The sequence below is a fragment of the Lithobates pipiens genome, unplaced genomic scaffold (assembly GCF_037356315.1).
Source record: "Lithobates pipiens isolate NorthernLeopardFrog02 unplaced genomic scaffold, aLitPip1_a1.2 Scaffold_8, whole genome shotgun sequence".
Lineage (NCBI taxonomy): Eukaryota > Metazoa > Chordata > Amphibia > Anura > Ranidae > Lithobates > Lithobates pipiens.
The window spans coordinates 283385616-283410999 of NW_027507903.1; the positions used below are offsets into that span (position 1 = coordinate 283385616).

The 25384-nt window shown below is 44.6% G+C and overlaps 1 protein-coding gene across 2 annotated transcripts in view; it reads right to left on the minus strand.

The window, feature by feature from the left end:
* DRAM1 (DNA damage regulated autophagy modulator 1) overlaps nucleotides 1–25384 on the minus strand; it is an 83700-nt gene that overhangs the window by 34322 nt on the left and 23994 nt on the right. For both annotated transcript variants that reach the window (XM_077472207.1, XM_077472208.1), the window contains exon 2: nucleotides 13738–13805. In XM_077472207.1, the coding sequence (XP_077328333.1) occupies nucleotides 13738–13805 (68 nt within the window). The remainder of the gene's footprint in view (nucleotides 1–13737; nucleotides 13806–25384) is intronic.

Consider the following 25384-nt stretch of genomic DNA (forward strand, 5'->3'; position numbering starts at 1 on the left):
AATTTAAAGGAATATTACACTTTTATTGTTTCACTTTAATCATTATTAAAATCACTGCTCCTGAAAAAAACTGTTTTTAAAACTTTTTTTTGCAGTGATCCATGTCCCCTGGGGCAGGACCCAGGTCCCCAAACACTTTTTAGGACAGTAACTTGCATATTAGCCTTTAAAATTAGCACTTTAGATTTTGAACGTCCGAGTCCCATAGACTTTAATAGGGTTCTAAAGTTCACACAAAGTTTAGGTCTGTTCGCAGGTTCTGGTGCGAACCAAACAGGGGGGTGTTCGGCTCATCCTGTACATCCAGCCTGTATCCTGTGTGCCTCCAGTGATCCCACGCTTTCCCCAGTGTCATCAGTTTCATTTCAGCTAATTCCAGTTTTGAGTTTCCAGTGTATCCCAGCCTGCTTCCAGCTTTGTGTTCCCAATTTATCCCAATCTGCTTCCAGCCTTGTGCTCCAAATGTATTCTATCTTGCACCCAGCTGTGAAATCCAAGTGAACCCTGGTCTATGCATGACCAGTGTACTTCAGAGGTACCCAACCTGCCTCTTACTGCTGTACCACTTGTACTCCAACTTCCCCATTTCTTACCCTTCTAAAATGATGAGACCACACCTTAATTTTGGAGTATAAATGGCCATAGCAGCCTATTTATTATTCACATCATATAAATAACTCCAATATCAAATATATACCAAAATATCACCTCCGTAACAACTTGATTGACTCCAGTCTGTTGGTCTTTGACGGCACCTCGAACTCCAACACATATTCCACCAATACACTGCGGGACCTTTTTCCACATGATAGGCCTCCAGCGGATAATCAGCTCGGAGACAACCCCCTTCCCGCAGTGCAACCATTACAGTATTCCAGCTAACCTTTCTCTGGAATACACCGGAGGGGCACATACTACCGATGAGCCCCCCACCCCTTTCCATCACATATGTTTACTGCCACCGTCAAAGACCAACAAAACACTGCCAATCCACAGCTGCCATGATGACCATCTGCCATACTCCTGAAAGAAAGAAAAAACATAAACCAACAAACACAGACAACATATAGGGAGGGCGGGTGGGAAAAACTGCCTCTTCCTTTCTTTCTCAACAACTTTCTGTTCCTCAGACCAGTCCCGCCTCCTCCTTATATAGTACCACTCTCCCTTGGACTTTACTCACTGTCCCCTCCCCTCTTAGCTCTTCATATTAACCCATGCATTGTCTCCCCTAAACACACTGTCATGCCCGGCCCTGCACTACTTTTTCTTTTCTGTCTTTTCCATTCCAGGCCTCACTTTGTGTCTGTGATCCCAAGCCTACTCCTATGATCTTTGGGTTCTTTAGCCTGTATCCTGCTTCTGGGACTCCTGCCAACATCCAGTCTTCTTTTACTACTGCATCTCCCTCTGCATGCTTGTCAGTCTTCGGTTCCTCAGCACATGTTTGCCTGTGAGCTCCTGTCAGCCTCTCGACACCAGCACCTGAACACTCCCACCTGTGTTTCTCCTTTGTGCCTCTGTGTCCATCCATGCACTTCTATCATTTGGGACTGTGTTACCTACAGCCTTGTGAATCCAGTGCTGTAAGTGCGCTCAGTAGCTGCCTACACAGGTAAGTCAGAGGACAACAACCTAGGAATTCCCAGCAGCTTAACATCTCCACGTTTAGAAGTTCAGTTGAAGACAAGGCAGTTCCTGTACCTTGACCCCTCTTAGGGCTCTCACTACTGCTAATCAAGGGGACAGCGGGCAGGAGTGTAATGCATAGTAAGAGTCAGGAGTCCAAAACAAAAAAATGTGCAGGACTCAGGGGCATGTAATGCACAGTGTAGGGGACAGGAGTGTTCAAAATTCCCCCCACAAGCAATACTCCCCCCCCACTTTACCCTTTCAGAAAAAAATCGCACTCCCTCCTCTCCAAAAAACAAAACCAGCACTAATTTGCATACTAACCCCCCCCCCCCCCAGTAAATATTCTTTTCTCCTCCCAGAACAAATCCCACACAAATCTTTTTCCCCCTTTCTCAGCACAAGTCATCATCCACCCTCCCCATATCCCCAGTCCCAGTACAATTACCCCTTCTTCCCTGTCCTAGCACTTATCCCCATGTCCCCTCACAACACAAATCCTTTTTCCCCCCATTCCCCACTCCCAGCACAACAAATCCTCCCAAATTTCTTCCCCCAGCAAAAATTCTCTCACACCGCAAGCACAAATCCCCCCCCCCCCCCCATCCCTCTTCTGGCACAGATCCTTATCCTCCCAGCATAAATTGTTTTCCCTTTTTCCAACACAAATCATCTTCCACATGCAGTGTGTTTGCTCACATGGTAAAGTTATATCATGCAATCCAATTGCCGTGCATTTTTTAAAGCAGTGCAAGCACTACTTTTGGTGTGGTCTAGTGTGCTTTCAGCATATTCAAATGAATGGGCTGAAATTGCACTGCACCCAGGTCCCATGTGAATTGCACAGAATGCACAGCACCATCCTGTGCAATTCATGGTGTAAACCAGCCCTGTGTCCTGGAGCTCACACCTGGCTCCACTAACTTGCCTGTCAGGGGGCACTAGTTTGGGCACTTGCACTGCATCTCTTTTGGGGTGCCTGGGACTGTCCCCTTTGTGGCAGCAGCATCTCTTTGATTTGAGGGAGAGAGAATATATGCTAGGGGGTGCTTTGGGAGGGGAGAGAAGATTTGTGCTGGGGGGTGAAGGGGGATCAATTTCATATCCAACCCCCTTCTTACATAAGTCCTTTCCAATCCTAAAGTGCCCCCTATCACATATTCTCTCCCCTACCCCCAATCACTCCAAGTGAACTCTGTAGGCTTTCCATCCATACATAAATATACTGTAAATATCCAAGTACAATTACATATAAAGGTGGTGTTAGAAGAGTGTTCTGGGTTACCCCATATGTTCTGCACTGTTGTTTTCAGACAGACAGCATTCCATTGGTGGCCCCCTTGACCCAAGAGACATGGAGACTCATTTCCCAAGCTACTGGGGTGTTCTCTTTAGGTTATAGTCACTGCTGGAGCCTGGTTAAAGGGAACTTCAGGACACAAAGCAGCTAAAGCAGGTAATATGGGGAAGTTGTTACAAGTGTCAAATGTCAAGTATGCACACTGGGGTGTACCGCACATGAGCAGTCCTCTGCCAGTGTGAGTGTCTATGTTGGGTCACCTTGCCAGAGAGCAATACTTTTTATACTGAGAGACAGATGTGTAGGAAAAGTGGCTTGGGGGTACTGGGAAGGCAGTGTCTGACTGTTGGCAACTTGTGGGTCATAAGTGCAGCATTAAAGCGTTTGTTAACCCCCCTCAAAACAAAATATGCTGCTCCTGTCCCTTTAATGGGAAAGCTGCAGCTTGGTGCTTTTGCTTTTTGCCTTACTTCTCTGTATCTCTTATAATACCTGTTTGATCCTGCCAGCTCCTGTCTTCCCTCTGAGAACAGACCACGATTATCATGGCTGCTGAGCCAAGATACAGTGGTCTAAATGTGTGTCTGTGTCATCCGCAGGTCTCCCCTCTCATCTCTGCCTGTTTTCAGCTCCCCCACCTCCCCCTACCTCTTCCTGTGAACATGTAGTCTGAAGTGAGAAAGGATGACTCCTACACCCCCAGCCATGACTCCTACACCCCCAGCCACGCCACTCCTGGCCCATCTCCTCTCCTCTCCTTCCCCTCCCCTTTCCTCTCTCCTCTCTACACACTGCATTGAAGGCCAAAGGGAGGAAGATAAGAGATTCCTCTTCTGACGTATCTTGCATACATCAGAAGAATTGGGGGTGGTACTGACGCAGCCCCAAATCCACAATGGCTCATAAGTGATATGGTCCAGAAATATTTGGACAGAATAAAGGTGGATAAAGCACCTGGACCTGATGGCATCCACCCACGGATCCTAAAAGAATTGAGCTCTGTAATTTCAAAGCCATTGTATCTAATTTTTAGGGACTCATTAATGACAGGAATAGTACCACTGGATTGGCGCAGGGCCAATGTGGTGCCTATATTTAAAAAGGGAACAAAGTCTTTACCAAGTAACTATAGACCTGTTAGTTTAACTTCTATAGTTGGGAAGATACTGGAGGGATTAATAAAAGACCACATAGACGAGTTCTTGCAGGAAAAATATATTTTGAGCAACAGACAGCATGGATTCATGAAAGACAGAAGTTGTCAGACAAACCTGATTTCTTTTTATGAGGTGGTAAGTAAAACCTTGGACAGAGGGGTGGCGGTGGACGTGATATATTTGGATTTTGCAAAAGCGTTCGATACAGTTCCGCACACACGGCTCATGTGTAAGGTAAAGTCTATAGGTTTGGAATTATCAATTTGTAGATGGATAGAAAACTGGCTAAAAGACAGAATTCAGAGAGTAGTGGTTAATGATTCTTACTCTGAATGGTCTAAGGTTATCAGTGGTGTACCCCAAGGTTCAGTGCTGGGACCCTTGCTTTTTAATATCTTTATAAATGATATTGGGTCTGGGATCAAAAGTAACATTTCCGTCTTTGCAGATGACACCAAGCTATGCAGTGGAATAACGTCCTTACAGGATGTCACCAATTTACAAGCCGACCTCAATGCTCTGTCTAATTGGGCGACTATGTGGCAGATGAGGTTTAATGTTGATAAATGTAAAGTTATGCCCTTGGGGGCTAAGAATATGCATGCATCATACACGCTAGGGGGAGTAGAACTGGGGGAATCCATAGTGGAGAAGGATCTGGGGGTTTTGGTAGATCATAAGCTCAATAATAGCATGCAATGCCAAGCTGCGGTTTCCAAAGCGAGCAAAGTCCTTTCCTGTATTAAGAGAGGTATGTACTCCAGAGAGAGAGATATCATTTTGCCCCTGTTCAAATCATTAGTAAGACCTCATCTGGAATATGCCGTTCAGTTTTGGGCACCAGTTCTCAAAAAGGATATTGGGGAACTGGAGGAAGTGCAGAGAAGGGCAACCAAACTGATAAGAGGCATGGAGGAACTCAGCTATGAGAAAAGATTAGAGGAACTGAATTTATTCACTCTTGATAAGAGGAGATTAAGGGGGGATTTGATCAACATGTACAAATATATAAGGGGTCCATATAGGGAACTTGGTGTCGAGTTATTCACTTTACAGTCAACAAAGAGGACAAGGGGGCACTCTTTACGTCTAGAGGAGAAGAGATTTAATCTCCAAATACGGAAAGGTTTCTTCACAGTAAGAGCTGTGAAAATGTGGAATAGACTCCCTGCAGAGGTGGTTATGGCCAGCTCAGTGGATTGCTTTAAGACAGGTCTGGATTATTTCCTAAGTGTACAGAATATAACTGGGTACTAAAATTTATAGGTAAAGTTGATCCGGGGAAAATCCGATTGCCTCTCGGGGGATCAGGAAGGAATTTTTTCCCCTGCTTTAGCAAATTCGATCATGCTCTGCTGGGTTTTGCCTTCCTCTGGATCAACTGTGGGTATAGAATTGGGTACATGGGCTGGTATGATATTTATTATATATATATATATATATATATATATATATATATATATATATTTTTTTTTTTGGTTGAACTGGATGGACTTGTGTCTTTTTTCAACCTGACTAACTATGTAACTATGTAAGAATTGGTGTCCCTCCTACTCAGCTCCCTCGGTTTGGATATGGAAATGAAATAGGACAATTGACAGAGCTAAAAATGCTAATAAAAGGCATTTACACAAAAAAATAATAAGAAGATTATGCTGCCATGCTTAGGGAACCATGTACGGTGTGCCTGATTAATTGGGGCAATTGGGTTAACAACCACTTTAAGGCTCATTGATCTCCGAGTATCGGGTGTTCCATAGTCTCTAGCAAGGCTGCGATGAGTGGAGGTACACTCTGTGATGGACTGATTGGATCCTCAGTTGTGTAGAGTGCTCAGAAAGCTGTTTGCACTTGAAAGACACCCGTGTCCAAGAACCTTGAACCCCTTGGACACTCAGCGCTGTTCCAGCAGAGTGGTGTGCCTGCTTTCCGCTTCCTCCTCTGTGTACAGCCAAACTTCACAGCAGGAGGAGGAGGAGGGGTTGGGTTCAGTGCACTCTGCACTGAGTGTGTATGTGTGTCAGAGGCAACCGGCGGGGAGAGATGCCGGCTGCCATGCAAACTACTTGCAGCGTGCGGGACCCAAGACACCCCGCACAAGCCACGGGCGTCGAGGGACTCAGCCCTGATTCGCCGGGACATGGATCAAATCCTGGGATGTTCCCAGCGAATCAGAAACGGTTGGGGAGGTATGTATCAGTGTCAATCAGTGCAGCATATCAGTGCTGTCTTATGCCACGTACACACGATCAGAATTCTCGTCGGAAAAAGCTCTGATGGTTTTCCCAACGGAATTCCGATGGAATTCGGCTCAAGCTGTCTTGCTTACACACGGTCACATCAAATTCCGATCATTTATAACGCGGTGACGTACAACACATACGACGTGACTAGAAAAAGGAAGTTCAATAGCCAGTAGCTTCTGTCTCGTAGTTAACCACTTCAATACAGGGCACTTTCACCCCCTTCCTTCCCAGCCCAATTTTCAGCTTTCAGCGCTCTAGCGCTTTCAGTGACAATTGCGCGGTCATGCTACACTGTACCCAAATGAAATTGTTATCATTTTGTTCGCACAAATAGAGCTTTATTTTGGTGTTATTTATTCACGACTCCGTTTTTTTTTTTTTGCGATATAAGCGCAAAAAAAGCGGAAATTTGGGAAAAAAACAATATTTTCTTTTTTCTATTTGAAAAGAAATCCAATAAAATCAAATTTTGTCATAAATTTAAGCCAAAATGTATTCTGCTACATGTTTTTGGTAAAAAAAATTCCGTTAAGTGTATAATAATTGGTTTGTGTGATCACGGACATATGTACGCAAATGATCATGTACATATGTGTGCAGGTGATCACGTACATATGTGTGCAGATAATCATTGGGACATGTGATTTTAGTGGGACATATGTGGGGGACATGTTTTTATTATTAGGGACATGTGTTTTTATTATTTGGGGACATGTATGTTTTGGGGACATGTGTGTTTTGGGGACATATGTGGGGACTGTGTTTTCACTGTGTGGTGTGTTGTGTGTTTACACTACACTGATGATCAGTGAGTAAAAAGCTGTGAAAAGCAGCCCATACTCACTGATCATCAGCCGGCTGCAGCGTTCTGCTCTCCTCTTCTCAGCGGTGACTTCCGTGTGAGGAGAGGAGAGCCGATTGCCTAGCAACCGGCTGTTTGTTTACATCACATGACGGCCGTGATTGGACACGGCCGTCATGTGATCAGGAGGGCCAATCACAGAGCCCTCCTGCCGATCTGAGATGTGCCGTGTCCGGGTGACACGAGCACATCGGGATCGCGCCGATGCGCGGCCGCGCGCGCGCGCGATCCCGCTGCTCCTGAATGACGTTCCCGAACGTCCTATCAGGAGCAGGCGGCTCCCACCCGGCCGTATATATACATTGGCCGGGTGGGAAGTGGTTAAATCTGAACATGCGTGATTTTTGCCGTGTCGGAATTGCATACACACGATCGGAATTACTGATAGAAAGTTTTTCCGTCAGGAAAATTGAGAACATGCTATCAATTTTTGGCTGGCGGAAATTCGGACAACTAAATTCCGATGGAGCATACACACGGTCGCATTTTCCAATGAAAAGCTCTCATCTGTCTTTTTCTGGCCGGAATTCCGATCGTGTGTACGCGGCATGTCAGTGTCGCATATCAGTGCTCATTAGTGTCGCCTTATCAGTGCAGCCTCATCAGTGCCCATCAGTGCAGCGTGCAGCCTCAACAGTGTCCATCAGTGCAGCATCTGTGAAGTAAAAAATTACTTATTTGCAAAATTGTATAACAGAAATTAAGAGTTTTTTTCCTTCAAATTTTTGGTATTTTTTTGTTTGTTTAGCAAAAAATAAAAAACCCAGTGATGATTAAATACCACCAAAAGAAAGCTCTATCCATCTAAAAAAAATTATAAAAATGTCATATGGGTACAGTGTTGCATGACCGTGCAACAGCACAATAGTGCTGGAAGCTGAAATTTGGCCTGGGCAGGAAGGGGGGGGGGGGGGAGTGCCCAGGCCAAAGTATTGATGTGGCATAGCACCACATAACTTAGGATCATTGCGGAGTGGTTGTTAGCCCCTTCTGCCTGTGACCTCATCCTGTATTTACGTCTTAGTTCTGACCCGGCCTGTTTGACTTGTCTGTTGCTGAAACTCTGTTGCTGACTCTGGTTTGTGACCTGACCTTGCCTCCTGTCTGCTGTTCCGAGGCCTTCTCTGCTTATCTGATACTGACCTTGGCCTGGCTCTGACTCCACTCTTGGTTTATGATTCTGTACCTCTGCCGCCCAGTTGTTGCCAACTTCTGCCCACCTGACCACACACCTGAGATCCTGCACCTGTCAGCTTTCCTGCTGCAGTCTTCAGCTCTGCATTTGGTACAAGATCTCCTGGCCCGGATCCCTATAGGCACCCATGCCACTATGTGTCATGTTACACCCTGTCATCAACCCCAGGGGAAATGGGATAAAAGTTGTAAGGTAAGCGCTCTCATCAAATTACTTAAAAAAAACACTGAGGTCAACTCACCCAACTAAGGGCTATGATAATAAGTCATCGCTGCTCATGGTTCAATAACACCGTCTCACCCTTTCGGGTGGGGTCACTCCCGAAAGGGTGAGACAGTTGGCCAATATGGTCTATAGTTCAACCTTGGTAGCCATGTCGCTGAAGGTATTTCTTGCAAAAATGGGGATGGAATGAATGATATGGCCCCTCCAAGGGGAATTCAGACCACCAAAAAGGCATCTCGCTCTAACGCGCTGTGTATGGGAGCCATGGTACTGAGATCATCATGACACTATTGATGAATTTATTGTTGAGCTTCTTGATCTAGCTCTCAACAATAATTACTTCCAGTTTATGAGGAACAACTACCAGAAGATTAGGGGCACCTATATTGGGGCCCCATGGGCACCTGCTTATGCCTGCCTCCATTAATGAATTAATTAAAATGTAGTGTAGAACCCTCTACCTAGTGTAGGTGCTAGAGTGAGTTTTTTTGTAGAGCAGGTACATTTAGGCAGGCCTAGCCAAAAGCTAGGTTTGTTTGTTTTGATCTGTGAGCTGGGAGTGGCCTAGAGTAGGCTGGTGACTCACAGATAGCATCATCTCTCAGTTACCTCCTTCTGCTTCTAGAGGCATCAGGAAAGAAGGTGGGGAAGAAGGGTGGAACTGTCTGGGGTGTTCAAAGGAGCCCTGACCAATCCCCAACTTGGATTGACAGGGGGCAGGTCACCTTAAAGTGTAAGTTCACCTTTACAGAAAAATCTTACACAGGTCCCCCTCCTCGCCCCCCCACCCAACCTGCTCCTGCTGAACTGGACCGCCGTAATCTCCAGTTGTTAACCCCAGGTATATCCTCATCAGGAGCCTGGGGCTTAGAAATCCTCTCTCCATTCTCCCATCTTCTGCATAGCTGATAGGTCGGCACCACCCATGTGACGGTGCTGACCAGTTAGAATGCTCCAAAATGCCCCCCTTACGAGGGAGGTCTTGAACATTCAGCTCAGAGGATTTCTAAGCCCCAGGCACCTGGAATGGATGTAGAACAAGAGACTGTGGCGGTCCAGGTCAGCGGGACCGGGGGAGGAGGGGGCCTGCGTAAGTTGACCTTACAGAGTTTTTTGTAAAGGTGAACTTACCCTTTAAATACTGAGATTCAGCCCAGCTGGGGAGGAGTTGTTCAGGTGGGAGAACTGGAGATGGAGTATTAGGCTGTCGGGGCCTTAGAGGAAGCCCCCTACTCTGGGAGTGTGGTGACCGTGGGCCAGGGGATCAGAGCTGAACAGGAACCTCATACAACCCAACGGGTGTCCTGAACAAGAGCGGGAGAATATTGCCAGGCAAGTCTCCAGGAGGGATCTACCAGGTGTTGGTGAGTGACGGGCAGAGTTGGGAAAGCTAGGAGAGGCATGCCGGAGCAGACTGGGATAGGCATGCCATAGCGGACTTGAAGTGTGCAGTCTGAGACGGATGTAGAGCCGGTAGGAGAGACTTCGATTTTACTGGCAGTAAAGATGGGCCGCTGCAGCCAGGAGGGCTGTCAGGGTCTGCAAAGGGCTGACTGGAATCAGTAGTCCACCAAAGAGGGCAGCTATCACCAGAACTTTCTTTGCTACACCTTAGGGGCCAGTGGTCCCTGCCTATAATAAGGCACTCTGCTAAGGCCTGGCTGAAACCAGTGCCAGGTCTAACCATGTGCTATCTGCGCCTGAAGAACTGTGCTGGAGGGAGAAGGAAAGATAGTCCGCAGCAAGTATTGTGCGGGAGGAGAGTGTCTAAATTGTCCCGTGCCATTCAATAATGTTTTTCTGGGCATCTCATAACTTCCTTAACACGTAGCCCCCAACTGTCCCTGATTTGGAGGGACTGTTCCTGATTTTGAGCAATGTCCCTCTTTCCCCCTCACTTGTCCCTCATTTTGGTCTGATCTATATAGTTGTATATAAAATGCACTTTTTATCTTTCAAAAAGTGTTTCCCAGTGCTAAACCTTTCATCCAAATTCTAAATAGCTGCATTTGTAAATTTTAAAAGCCAGTATAAAGGAATAGTAGTGGTAAAAAAAAGCCCTTGTGGATTTAATGAACTTTTTTTTGGGTTAATTCTCCTTAAACGGGGTGTGACAGGGAGTGTGTCCATGCCTACATACGTTTGCTGGTAGGTGTCCTTCATTCCCATCTCAAAATGTTGGGAGGTATGTTAACCCCATACAAGTTCTAATCCCTCAATAAAATACAAAAAACAAAGCTGATGAACTTTTCATTGTCTTATGCCCCATACACAGGATCGGACATTCCAACCACAAAATCCATCTGATTTGTCTTGCATACACACGGTCGCACAAAGTTGTCGGAAAATCGAACGAGGTGATGTACAAAACGTACGACGGGACTACGCAAAGGCCAGTAGCCAATAGCTTTCGTCTCCAAATTTTTTCTGAGCTGAGAATTCTCTACACACGATTGGAAAAATTCTGATCACATTTTGTTGTCGGAAAATTTTAGATCCAGCTCTCTAACTTTTTCTGTCGGAAATTCCGAAAGGAAAAAGTCCGATAGAGCCCACACACGATCGGATTTTCCAACAACATAATCCGAGCTGACTTTTTCCGTCAGAATTTCTGACCGTGTGTATGGGGCATTAGAGTGCCTGGAAGTGAATGCCAGGCTGGGCAGGGTGACAGGTGGGCCACATCACTCAGCAGCCCCTACGGGGAACCGCTACAGTAGTATTAAACCCTCAAAGTTTCTTAGCTTAACACACTGAGCACAAACATTCCCCAATAAACCATTTGTTAAAATTCTTACACCAGCAAAGCTTTAACAGTGGACAGTGCAGTCTGGAGTCAGACTGTTAGTTTGGAGAGGGGAAGCCATCCTATACTATGGCGCTGTGTGTTTCTATTGATGTGCACAGTGTAGGGAGACACAACTCCCTGCATGCAACAGTGGTTCCATAGGTTGCTGGAAGAGAAAGGAGCCCTCCTGAAGCAGGAAACCTGGGGCAATGGTCAGTGTGCCAACTTATACTGGAATGCAAGTAAGGATTAAAAGATGAAGAAGCTGCATTCCTAGTACATTTTTTGTCTGCTGATAGTCTACAGGCTGTACTGTACACTGATGGACAAATTATACTTTTGTGGAACTCTTTTCAGGCTAGCAAAATGATTATGATAAATAATTAGGAGTTCATATGTGCTCTAAATTCATCAAATCAGTATTTGCCAGCTATGAAAGCATAACAACTGTTGTTTCATTAGTATGTCTTTTTACTTTTACTTTTTACTTGAATTACTTTTTTATTAGCACCAGCAGTCATGACGTTACAGTATATGTAGTAATGGCCAGGGGTACTGCTTATAAATGATGGGGAGATCTGAAAAATCCTAAGGCTGGGAAAATGAAACCACATAAGTACATAATACAAGATCTAAAACATAGCATCACAAGACAGACATTGATCAAATCAAATAGCTCTTAGCCCCTGTACACACGGTCGGAGATTTCCACAACCAAATCCGTCGGATTTTGCCCGTCGGATTTTGTCCATCGGATCTTGTCCGAAGCTGTTGCATACACACGGTCGGACAAAGTTGGCGAAAAATCAGATCTTTCAGAACGTGATGACGTAATTTCGTTACGATGGGACTATATTCAGGCTAGTAGCCAATAGCTTTGATGTAGGAATTTGATCTGAGCATACATGGCACTTGGTCCGATCAAAATTCTCTACACATGATCGGAGTATGTCCGATCGACCCAGTTGGTCGGGAAATATTTCCAACATGTTGGAAAATTGGGTCAGACGGAATCAGTCCGATGCATACCACACACAGTCGGATTATCCGACGACACGGTCCGATAGGACACATTCCGACGGATTCTCGGACCGTGTGTACAAGGGCTTAGACATGGACATGTCTTGCAGATATGCCAGACTAGATGGTAATAGTGAAGGGACTGGCACTTGAACACATGAATTTTGTGGTCTTGAAGTATTGCCTTCATTGGTTTCCTGGTTGAATTTAGTGCATGTAGATGTACAAAAGACTTTTAGTGTACCTGAACTCGAAAAGTGAAGACTTGCTATCTTGTAGGAAACGTTTAAAATGTTAATTATACCTAAGTAGTGGCATAAAAAAAGATTCACCTTTTTGTCTTGAATTCCTCCTGAAAAGTAACAGCATAGCTCCCAACTGTCCCTGATTTCGAGGGACTGTCCCTGTTTTGGAGCAATGTCCCTCAGTCCCTCATTCCTCCTCATTTGTCCCTCATTTTGTTCTAAACGATATAGATGTTTTAACAATGCACTTTTTATCCATCAAAAAGTGTTTTCCAGCACTAAACCTTTCATCTGATTTCTAAACTGCTGCATTTGTAAATTCCAAAAGCCAATATTAAGGAATATTAGTGGTAAAAAAGCACTTATGGGTTTAACCAATCTTGCTTTTTTTTTGTACAATTCTCCTTTAAGGGGGTGTGGCAGGGTGTGTGTCCTGTGCCTGCATGCTTTTGTTGATAGGTGTCCTTCATTTCCATCTCAAAAATTTGGGAGGTATGAGTAACAGTGCACTTCCTGCTAGGTGAGGGCACCTAGGCACTCCTGTGCCCATAGCCGTATTGACAATAGAAGGTTTTTTTATGTTAATGCAGAGACTGCATTAAGGTAAAAAATCTGCAACCTTTACAACCACTTTAATTGAGGGCAGAAAAAAAAACCCAGAAGAGAACCAAAGTACTGTACAAGTACAACAGAAGAAATGAATAAAAAGCAATGAAAACATGGGTTTAGAGACTATCGAGAGACAGAAGAAATTTGAACAGCTGAATGCTAATGAAAAACAACAGAGGGCAAATAGAGAAGAACAAACAGAAAGCAGAGAAGCATGGCAGAGGCAAACAGGCAAAATGACTTGCGTCATGCAGCAAAGAAACAGGGTACCATGTGGGAAAGCTGCGACAGCACGCAAACCAGCACAAAACTGCCAAGCAAAAAATAAACTAGATATTAAAAAATAGCCAAAATAACAGAAATAGAAAAAAAAAAACTGGGCATACAGATCAACATAAGAAATATGTGCAATTGGTAACTTTACTTCTTTTATAACCAGAAAAGTGTTCAAGACTTACCTAACATAGCAGTCACACTAATCATAAATCCAAAAAGTCCACTCTCAGGAATACATGTGCCTGTATCACTAGACAACAGAAGAATCAAAAAATACATTTAGAAAATAATATTATAATTGCTATTTAAAGTTTCTGTCCCTGGCCCTCAAATTAAAAGTGATTAGTATCAGTGTTTAACAAGAAATATAAATAAAATAAATTAAATGGTTATCACAGACTCTTTCCAGGTTTTAGATATTGATGTCTAATGTAAATAACCCTTTCCAATGTATATTCAGTAACTCTCTATGCACATAGAGGCAACCAAATAGTTCTCATTACAAAGACCGTCTTTTTTTTTTTTTCCATCAGATTCTGTGGGTATAGGATTTGGATTTTGTGCAGATAGGTTTGGTAAAACAGATCTTGGGGTGGGAAGCATTTGGCTTACTGAGCTATTTTCCTTGTATTTGCCTATTTGTTTCCCATGTATTGTAATGATTTAATCTCTGTTGCCCACTTGCGCTCCACCGTGGCACTGCCTCCCCCCTCCTCTCCTTAACACAGAATCTTACAATCACAGAGTTAACAAATCTACAGTATTAGTTTATTGTTGAATGCCAGGTTTTCATCAATGTTTAAATAATGGTATCTCTTATCAATTAATGCCTTACCTTAGTGTAGATTACAGCATAAATGAGTATTGTACTCTTCTTTCTGATATACCAACTATTTAGTCATGAACATAATACATTAAGAAATAAATTGTGATTGTGTGCGTGTGTGTGTATCTCACTCTCTATAGATAGATAGATACTATAATATATATATATATATATATATATATATATATATATATATATATATATATATATATATATATATATATATACACACACAATCAGACACACACACGCAAATGGCTTTACCAACAGATTTCCCTATATGCAAAACTCAGTAGTACAATGCAGTTGAAAAGATCAGAAGATTTTGCATAACTCACAATCCGAAAAAAGTCACATAGCTCAATCTAAACTTTTGGCTGCACTTTCAATGACATCTTAGCTTCTCAAAACCACACTAATTTGTGCCTCCCAAACTAGATACCATCCAGCAAGGTACAGAAAATATTAGGGGAAAAACATATATTTTGAGTTTTCTAATTGTAAAATCGAATTGAATATTTTAGATTAATACAACTTCTGTTATTAGTGTCACCCTTAGTAGGTCAGATCAGATGCACTGTATTCTTTATATGCACTGACATACATTCATATCCTTCCTATGCAGATGGTCCTCCAATAGCTCAGCTTCTGATTTCACTTCCCTAATGTTTTGAGTTCATAACTCTTTTTCTGTCATTTCTCCTTTCACTTCCTTATACTTAATATGGATAAATCAAAACTACAAAATTTTATTTCATGTCTCTCTATCTGCCTGCCTGAAACAGCAATTCCCTTTTGATATTGCCCCCAGAAACCCATCTTCCCAAGCTTGTTGTCAGTGTTGATCAATCAGAAGTGCTTTGATCCATCTCAGAATCCCCTAGAGAATAAAGAGGGAGAAAAGCAGGAATTTTAAATCCCCGTACCTCTAAACTGACTGCATGGGCACTGACATCGCATCACCCAGAGGAGGTAAGTAAAGCGGGGACCGAGAAGGGGGGGGGGGAGTTGATAGTGTTCGCCTTTTTTCTTTTTTCTGAAAAGCTGAACTAACACTCTAAAGCCTTGTACACGCGATCGGATTTTCCGCAGACAAATCATCTGACTTTTGTCCAGAGGGTGTAGGCCAAGAACTTGTCTTGCATACAAACGGCACACAATTGTCGGCCAACAAACACGAATGTACTGACATACTACGTAGTTTTTCAGCTCTTTAGCACCACCCTTTGGGCACCTTCTGCTAATGTTATGTTTGGTGAGCATTGATTCCAAGCATGCGTGTTTGTACTTTGGACTTTTGTCTGACGAACTTGTGTACACACGATCGTAAAATCTATAAGCCTGTCATCCAACATTTGTCCTCGAAAAATCAGACAACAATTGTCTGTTGGAGCTTAAAAAAGATTGGATTTTAGGCCGACAGTCTGTCAACACACATTCCCGGTGGAAAATCCAATCGTGTGTATGAGGCTTTAGGGTAATATTTGACTTTGCTGTCTAGCTTAAATCTAACCATAGCCTGTCCTTTCTAGCGTAAAGTGAACCTGTACTTTTTCTTCTTTTTTTGTTAATGTTTAATAAAAAATAAAAAAAAGACCTGCCTAAAAACAGACACCAAAAGATACCTGATGTGACCTATTTTAGCAAAAAAGCCTCTAGTATGAAACTCTGATTTTGTTTCATCTTTTACTGGGGTCTTACTTTTTATGTCATAAGCCATCACTGAGCCTATTCCATAGCACAACATACAACTTTAAAGTGTGTTTACATTTTCACTACCAAACTAGGATAACAACTACTTTATATTTGTTACATGTTCTCATTCACATAGAATAATTTATTAAATTTATTAAACATCTGTTTGCATTATAATATTTATTATGTTATATTTACCTGCTCTGTAAAATGGTTTTGGACACAGCAGCCCGGATCCTTCGCTTCTCTGGTCCCTCGTTGGTGATCTTGGCCCCTCCCTTGCACTGGGGGCACCTATGCAGGCTCTTTCCTGAGCCACGGCTCTGCGTGTCCATTCACGCATAGAGCCATGTCTCTCCCCTCATTGGCTCACTGCTGTTGATAGTAGCGGAAGCCAATGGCGCCTGCCGTTGTCTTAGCCAATGAGTAGGGAGAGTCCTTGGAGAGCCGAGGCTCTCGTGTACTGCACAGCGGGAACATTGGGCACAGGTAAGTATTGGGTGGGGGGGCTGGGGGGCCACTGCACAGAGGAGCCCAGATAACAAGCAATTATGCTGCAAGTTTGAAAATGACTTGCTAAGCTATTACTAGACTTGCCAGGCTTCACAAGTTTGTTGCACGATTACAGCAAGTCAACATTGTATGACTCCAGATCAACTTTCTTTGCAAACGTTCTGCAAATCTACTGCAAGTTCTGGTTCACTTATGTTGTGCAATAGTCATCCCACCACAGGGGTCACTGTGGCTGAATTTTCATGCTGTAGACTTGCTTATCTCTTGCTGTAGACTCACGATTGCAACTTTGCTCTTGCCAGAGACCTGCCACGCAAATTTGCTACAAATTGGATAAGATTCAGCTAAGACTTGTGCTTCAAATGCTCGGCAAGTGTACAACTTGCCAATGAAAATGTGCAGCAATTTAACAGACTTAAAATTCAACACTGCCACAAATTTGTGGCAAGTTTCCCCCTTGCTATCTGGGAGGGTTTTTATCTTCATGCATAGAATGAAGGCCTCTTGAGCCACCCACCCCCCCCCCCCCCCCCCCCCCCCGGGAAAGAGAGACTTGACTGATGGGGGCATGGCCAGGTGCAGGACAAAGTGGCTGAGTGGTTACCAAGGATTGGTTGTTATGGGGGATGGGCTGGGCCTGAGCTCAGGAAAGTTTTGCCCCAAGGGAATTCTGGGTCTTTCGAGGAACGTGGCTGGAAGAGCTGGGAAGAACTGATGACCCTGTCCCTCTACCATGGACATGAGCTCCTGCTGGCCAGGGTCCACGAACTGGCTCTGCAAGGTCAGGCAGACTGGCTGTTTGCCCTCCTCTCCCCTGAGGTGGCTTCCCCCCCCACCTCCTGTGGACTCTGCTGCTGGCTCCCCATCTCCCAGGGCCCGGAGGCCATCCCGTTTAAGCCCCAGTCCTTCTAGGGCCACTTGCATGCCTGCTTGATCCCCCGAAGCCACTGCTGAGCTGGGTGTCAGCTCTTCCCCTCCTAGGAGGCCCAGAGCATCTGTCCGCCACCCCCGGGGTTCCAACCGGTGAGCTTCCCCCTGCCAGTGTTTGCTGCGGACCGGGTCTCCTCCAGCTCCCTGAGCAGGATCCAGTTTTTGCGGGTTTTCCATTGCTGTCTTGAGAAACTGGGCCTCCCTTCACCTGATTTTGCAACCCACTTATTTCGCATCGGTGCTGCCACTGCTGCTTCTGATATGGGTTTCTCAGATACGGAACTCCAGCGCCTGGGTAGGTGGGAATTGTCTTGTTTTTCTTTGTACGTCTGCCCACACCTCTTGTTTTAATTTTCAGGTTGTTACCCAGCTCTAATCTGGATAGTTGGAGATTCCTTCATCTACTGGGCCGCTCGTTGATTGGAAGTTCGGAGCTACGGGAAGAATTTTGGTTTCACCCATGATCTCACCAGGATCTGCTGGCTTGGGCACCATGGGACACACTGGCCTCAGGTTCTTCCGGAATGTTTGCACCTTCATGCTCATGTTTCCGGACCCATCATCTTTATTCTTCATGCTGGAGGGATTGACGTGGGTTATACACGTTCCGTGGACTTAACCTCCGCTATCAAGTGAGACATCGCCCAGTGTTATGCAGGGTATACTAACTTGGTTCTCATCTGGTCTGAAATCGTGCCTCGCTTGCTATGGGCACGGGAGATAATGGGCCCCTGGCTGGAACTCTTCCGTCAAAAGGTAAGTGACTAGGTCGAAAAGTTTGTTCGGCAGATCAGGGGGTTTGTGATCTGACACAAGGATTTGGAGGGTGCTAATGATGATCTACTGAGATCGGATGGCGTTCACCTTAATGATATCGATTTGGATATCTTTAACCTTGGCCTTCAGCGTGGTGTGGAACAGGCGCTGGCTGTGGTGGGGTGCCCATCAGTTAGCAACTTACAGGCGGGTGGTGGTTTCTTGACTTTGCCAGCATAAAAGTGGCTGTAATGGGCTATGCCCTTGATGGAAAATCAGAAGTAGGCGGCCTGTCCAGCACTTTTGGTAAGGACAGGCCCCCTTTTGGAATTGGGTGCTCACAGTACAACTGTGGCTGGCATCGGTTTAAAAGTGTTCACATGTTATATGTTGGATTTCAATAAAGCTGTGGCCTAGCCCTTTCCAACCTAATGGTTATAAGTGTGTTTATTTAATGGGGTTAAGGGCAAGGGTGAAGGTTTTATGTTACATTTAATTTGTACCAGGCCCATTGCGCCTCAACAGTCATACATGAAGGTGAAAACCCTTGAGCTTTTAGAACCACTTTAATAACAGAGTTTGCCCCCCCCCCCCCCCAATAAATTTCAATGGGATTTGCCTCTAAAATAAAGTTTGCCAAATTTCAAATAGGATTCACTCAGGCAAATCCCGCCATCCCTAATATACACATCATTACACACATAGGGTATAATCAGCACTAATGCTGTAAATAATAAATTAAAGATCTTAAATACAGTTTCCACAGTATTATGTATACATTCCTTCACTGTGTCCTACTTTTGTGTTTTAATTTCTTTATTCTACTTTAGGAAGCTACATGTCACCCTGTAAATGGCTCAATAAAGCCTGAGCAAGTCTCATGTAATGATGGCGCGTAGGGAAAAATTATAATGCATATGCTGTTTTACCCTTTTAAAATGTTCTCATAGCAGCATTGCAGTAACGCTAATGCCGCATACACACGTAGCGGACTATTCGGCGGACTTAGTCTGGGCGGACTTCCCGCCGGACTTTCCGAACGAGCCACTTTTTCAGCGGACTAATACGGCGTACTAAGCCCACCAGACTATCCGCCATACTTTTGAAATGAATGGACTCGCCCACACACGCGGAGCAAAGTCCGCTCATTTTGAGCGCGTCTCCAGGTAGCAAGGGCCAGCGAAGGAGGCGTCGCTGGCCCCGTCACCTGGTATGGACTTAAAGGGGAACCCCAACACTGAAAAAAATCGGCGAGGGGGTCCCCCCCAGGTCCACATCAGACCCTTGTCCAAGCACGGTACCCGGCCGGCCAGGAAAGGTGGGGACGAGCGAGCGCCCCCCCTCCTGAGCCCACCCCAAAACACCTTGTCCCCATGTTGATGAGGACAAGGGCCTCTTCCCGACAACCCTGGCCGTTGGTTGTCGGGGTCTGCGGGCGGGGGGCTTATCGGAATCTGGGAGCCCCCTTTAATAAGGGGGCCCCTGGATACTGGCCCCCCACCCTATGTGAATGAGTATGGGGTACAATGTACCCCTACCCATTCACCTGTAAATAAAAGTAAAAAAAAACACAACACACAAGGGTTAAAATAGTTTATTGCACAGCTCCGGGGGTCTTCTGTCCGTCTTCGGGGGTCTTCTCGCCGGACTCCTCCGCTATCTTCTGCTAGCTCTTTTGCTAGCGGAGGAGCACGGCTTTCTTCTTCGCCGCCGCCCTCTTCTTCCGACTTCGGGGGTCTTGTCCCCCTCTTCGGTTCTTCTTGCCGGGCTACCGCGCCTTCTTCTAGCTCTTTTACAGGCGGTGGCCCGGCTTCTTCTCTTCTTCTCTTCAGATGTTGCCTCGTCTCTCTCTCTGCTCACAATGACGGGGACATGGCACGCGGCGACTTATATAGGGACATCACTGGATGATGTCCCCGCCCAGTATGATGTCACAGTCCCAGCATCCTCTGGGAGTCTGGCGGACAAATTTTGATGCAAAACTACTTTCTAAGTCCGCCGGACTTTTGGGTAAAAAAAGTCTGCCGGAGCCCACACACAGGGGGATTGTCGCCGGACTTTTCCGTCGGATTGTTTGATCGCGTGTACGCGGCATTACAGACACTCTCAACTTAGACAACTGCAGCCAGCAGCCCTGCTGGGAGGCCATAGTCCAGTTTAAATAATGTGTCCGGGTCTCAGACAGTCTGAAACCCGGACGCATGATTCCAAACATCTACATTCTGTATTCTTTCATGCTTATCAATAGGCATTCCTTTTGAATGGTTGAAGTATATTTAAAGCACAGATGAAAGTGAACGTAGGTTATATCTTGATGGCAGCAAAACCACATTGTTATCTCCTATGAACTTAGCCACAGAACTATTTCCCCATTGTTTGAAATCAGTTCTGAGGATCTCAGCAGTACGCATTTCATACACAAGATCTGCAGTTGCATTTAAAAAAAAACGGTTAGTGTGAAACTCAGCGCTAAAAAGCCTAATAGTTAATAAGAGTGGTGAAAAACCGAACACACTCTGATTAGTGATTTGAAAGTGACATGAGAAAAATATATATGTATATATAGGGATATGAATATGTAGCACTGACCCCCGAAGGAGCTGCTGGTTTTGTTGGGCTTACCGTTACCTTCTTGACCTCGTGTGCGTCTAGGGGTTTCCCGAGGTAGTTGGCCCAAAGAACTGTAGAAACCGACACTGGATCCACTTTTGGGATATTTATTTGAATGGTAGTAAACAAAACAGTCTCTCAATGGAGGGTAGAGGGTTAGGTAGGAAGTTCAGGCACTTTTGGAACGGCGAAAGATAGGAAGTCTCTTACTATAGAAATCCAGAGAATTACCGTTCACAACTGGATTCTCACAGCTACCAGATAGACCTCCTCTCACTAGGCCTAGCAGCCAATAGAGTGTTTAAGTAGAACAAAGTCTCTGCCACAGACTTGAATGTAGAACACTTGAACAAAGTCTCTGCCACAGACTTGGATGTAGAACACTTGAACAAAGTCTCTGCCACAGACTTGAATATAGCTGAGGGACTTGGATAAATTAGAGAGCTATCATACGGTACCAGTATCTCGCAGCCGTTCTGGCGATACCATATGAGTGTAGATTCACTTAGTGTCCTTCAACTTTGCCTCCAGGCTCCTTCTGAGAAGCAGCCTTATGCGTGGCCTTCTCCCGAAGAGTCCTCCCCTGGTTGCTTCTCCAGTTGCTGGGCCTCTCCACAGATGAGACGGCACCGAACCACCTTTGAATCCTCCTCTAAGTTACTTTGCCTCAGGCTAGCCAGGATGGATCCACACCCCAGGCCATGAGGGCCATGGGGGCTGGTCAGGAGGACCAGGACCAAACATACAGAAAGATCTTCTGGACCGGAACCCAGAAGCACGTGATCTCAGTACCTTAAATACCCTTTCCCAGAATGCACAGCAGGATAACACACCCACTGGGTTGGTTCCGAGAAAGAATGACACTCAATACGCCTAGTCAGACTGCTTTCTCACACTTGCCAGTGGTGAGAGCGACACCGGTGGCCAAGGAGAACCCAACACAATCCAGCTAGACTGGTACTGAAATCATAATTTGGCATTATTAGCCCTAAAACCCAACTGTGATTTTAGGAACTTTAAATTGGAAAAACACATAGCGCATGCTCATCAGGAGCCAGCGCTACAAATATAACTTATAAGAGTACGAAAGGCACGACCACGCCTCCTTAATCAGTCAACTCGGCAGGACGCAGGCCGGGTGACTCAGCAAGGAGGTGATCCGGAGCTTTCAGACAAGAGAGCCACCTACCACTGTGGTGAGTCAATCAGAACATGTTTCAGAGGCACAGCCAAGCCTCCTTCATCAGCTGAGCTCCCGAGTTCCCTCGAGGCTGCAGTTCCCCGCTGTTAAGCCTCATACACACGATCGAACGTTGTACAAACTTTCCTGTGGATTTTTGTACAAAGGACATCGCCAATGAACTTGTATTGCATACACAAAGCAGGACTTTTTCAGCCAACTTTCACCAAATCACATGTTTTTTCTGCTCTTGACCGCCACATTTGGTCAACTTCTGTATTGTTGTCTGATCTTTTGCATTGGTTCTGAGCATGCGTGTTTGTACATTGTACAAAAGTCCTATGGTTTTCTGTACACACGAGCGGACTTTGCTCCATCGGACTTCTTGCCGGAAATTTTGTCAGTTCGCACAGCCAAAGTCCGATGAAAACCGAAAAAGTTTGTCCGATGGAGCGTACACGCGGTCGGATGTTGCCTTAAAACAGCTAATTTGCATGTTTGTTGTCAAAAAGTCTGATCATGTGTACGGGTCATTAGATGGCACTCGTAGATCACACATCACAGGGATTCAAGCGGCAATGTTGTTCCTTTGCTGGACGTGACAAGCCTCTGCCTACTATGTAAGTGCATCTTAAGCCTCATACACACGATTTAACTTTGTACAAACTTTCCTGTGGATTTTTGTACAAAGGGCGTCAGCCGAAAACTTGTATTGCATACACACGGCAGGACTTTTTCAGCCAACTTTCACCAAATCAAGTGGTTTTTCTGCTCTTTACCGCCACCTTTGGTCAACTTCTGTATTGTTGTCTGATCTTTTGCATTGGTTCTGAGCATGCCTGTTTGTACTTTGTACAAAAGTCCTATGGCTTTCTGTACACACGATCAGACTTTGCTCCATCGGACTTTTGTTGCCAGAAAGTTAATACTGGAATCAATTTGCCTTTTTATAATAAAATAATGCTGCACTAGGACTGGCCTGGCGCTTATCTTTTTTTTTTTTTCTCCTTCAGTAGCATTTTTTTTAGCAAGAGAAAACTTTAAAACATTTAGGCTGGGTTCACACTGCTGCGGGGGGAGATCCGGATGTGATTCGCACCGCAAATCACATCCGATCTCCGTAGCGATGCGAGTACAGCCATACAGATAGTATGGCTGAATTCGCATCGCTCCCGCAGCATACTCGCACGGGACCCTTTTTTTGGTCCGCAACAGAATCGGATCGCATGGGGGTTCGCACCATGCGATCCGATTCCTGTGCGAGTCGGCAGATCGCACTGCGATATGCGGACGGATCTGGGGGTGTCATTAACATATCATTGACACTCCCAGCCGTCCGCATAGGGCAGTGTGAACTGCCGGCGGGAGGTGTGCGATGCGGGAAAACGCCGCGGATTCGCGGCGTTCCCGCATCGCAGCGGTGTGAACCCGGCCTTAAATGTGTTCCTTTTGAAAAAGTACTTTTATTGAAAAATGTACATAAGCTTTAGTAAGTGTACATAAGTGTAATGCTTGCATGTATATGCAAAATGTAAATACAAGGCAGCACTTATCCATTCCTCTCAAGATTTCTACACAATTCTACAGCCGGTCTGTCTTGTGTATCTACATATTAATAGATAACCCTTTTCTCCTGCTTGGTACTTGGGGGAAAAAAAACAAGAGCTGTAAAAAAAAAATGTTGTCCTGGTAAAATCAAGTTCAAAATATGTCACAAATGTATTGTGTCTTTGATGCCCTCTTCTCTCCTTACATAGATTCACATAGATTTTATAAAGCTTCTTCCTGCACAGTAAGGCCTAGCACACAATAAGAATATCGGACAAATGATCATCCACTTTTTGGATGCTAGTCTCATACTGAAAACCAATAGGTTACTAAAGTTCCAAAAATTATTGTACGACAGAATACAACTTTGAAAATGATCTAATGTATTGTATTGTAATGTATTCTTTCGTTTCCAAGCATGTATGGTCTTGGTCACACTATTTTTTTCGTATAAATACTAGACATGTGCATCCGTCTTCGTTCAAATGCATTTTCGTCCGAATTTCAGGTATTTTCGTTATCATTTTAACAAACGATAACGAAAGTGCAGAATCTGAAAAACGAAAGATCCGACATAAATAAATGCTTTATTTTCATTTTTGTTGTGACAACAGTTCGATATAGATAGGAGATTCAACATGACGCTGACAATAACAACCTGTGTCTATCTAACCCGTGTTCGAATGTGCCTAACCTTACCTCTATTAGTCGAGGATGATTCGACATAGACAGAAAAGCTTCGACAGAGAGAGAAAAGATTCCACACAGAGAGAAAAGATTCCACACAGAGAGAGAAAAGATTCCACACAGAGAGAAAAGGTTCCACACAGAGAGAGAAAAGATTCCACACAGAGAGAGAAAAGATTCCACACAGAGAGAAAAGATTCCACACAGAGAGAAAAGATTCCACACAGAGAGAGAAAAGATTCCACACAGAGAGAAAAGATTTGACAGAGAGAAAAGATTTGACAGAGAGAAAAGATTCGACATAGAGAGGAAAGATTCGACATAGAGAGGAAAGATTCGACATAGAGAGGAAAGATTTGACATAGATAGAAAAGATCGCTGCTGGAATTGGGTGGAGGAAGTAAAATATAAAATAACAATGATGAATGTTATTGGCTGATTGTAACCAAAGAGGTGGAGCAGTAAAATAGCTAGAACTAAGTACACAAGTACAACCGACTTACTTTCACGTATGATTGCTAGCAGAGAGAGAGAGAGACACACTGAATCATTTCAGAAGTCAATCTTAGCTGGTCTGTTTGTCAGAGAACCTAAATTATTTAGCAATTAAGCATGATTACAGCAGCAGTATTCACCACTCCTAAAGCACTGCAAAGAAGCTGCTTGCAGGACTTTTTTTTATATCCTGCCAGCACAGCACCCCAGTGTGAAAGCACTCAGGCTTTTACACTGGGATTGCAGATGAGGCTTTTTTCAGGTGCTTTACATGTGCTATTTTTAGCTCTAAAGTGCCTGAAAAATGCCTCCAGTGTGAAAGGACTCTAAATGAAAGAATATGCTGGCGATATGGCTCAGGTTACACTGAACTAAGGGAATGAAGCCGTGCGAGTTCATCACTCCCACATATCGGTCCCGATTTCAGCTGCGATTTCACAGACATCTGTGCAGGTTTCTGCACAAAATTCAATGGAAATCGCAACCTGAAATCGCAAAAAGTAGTACAGAAACTACTTTTTGAAATTCGTGCGGTGTCACACCGATTAGGACAGTGCCATTGCCGGCAATTGCCACCAATTTGACATGC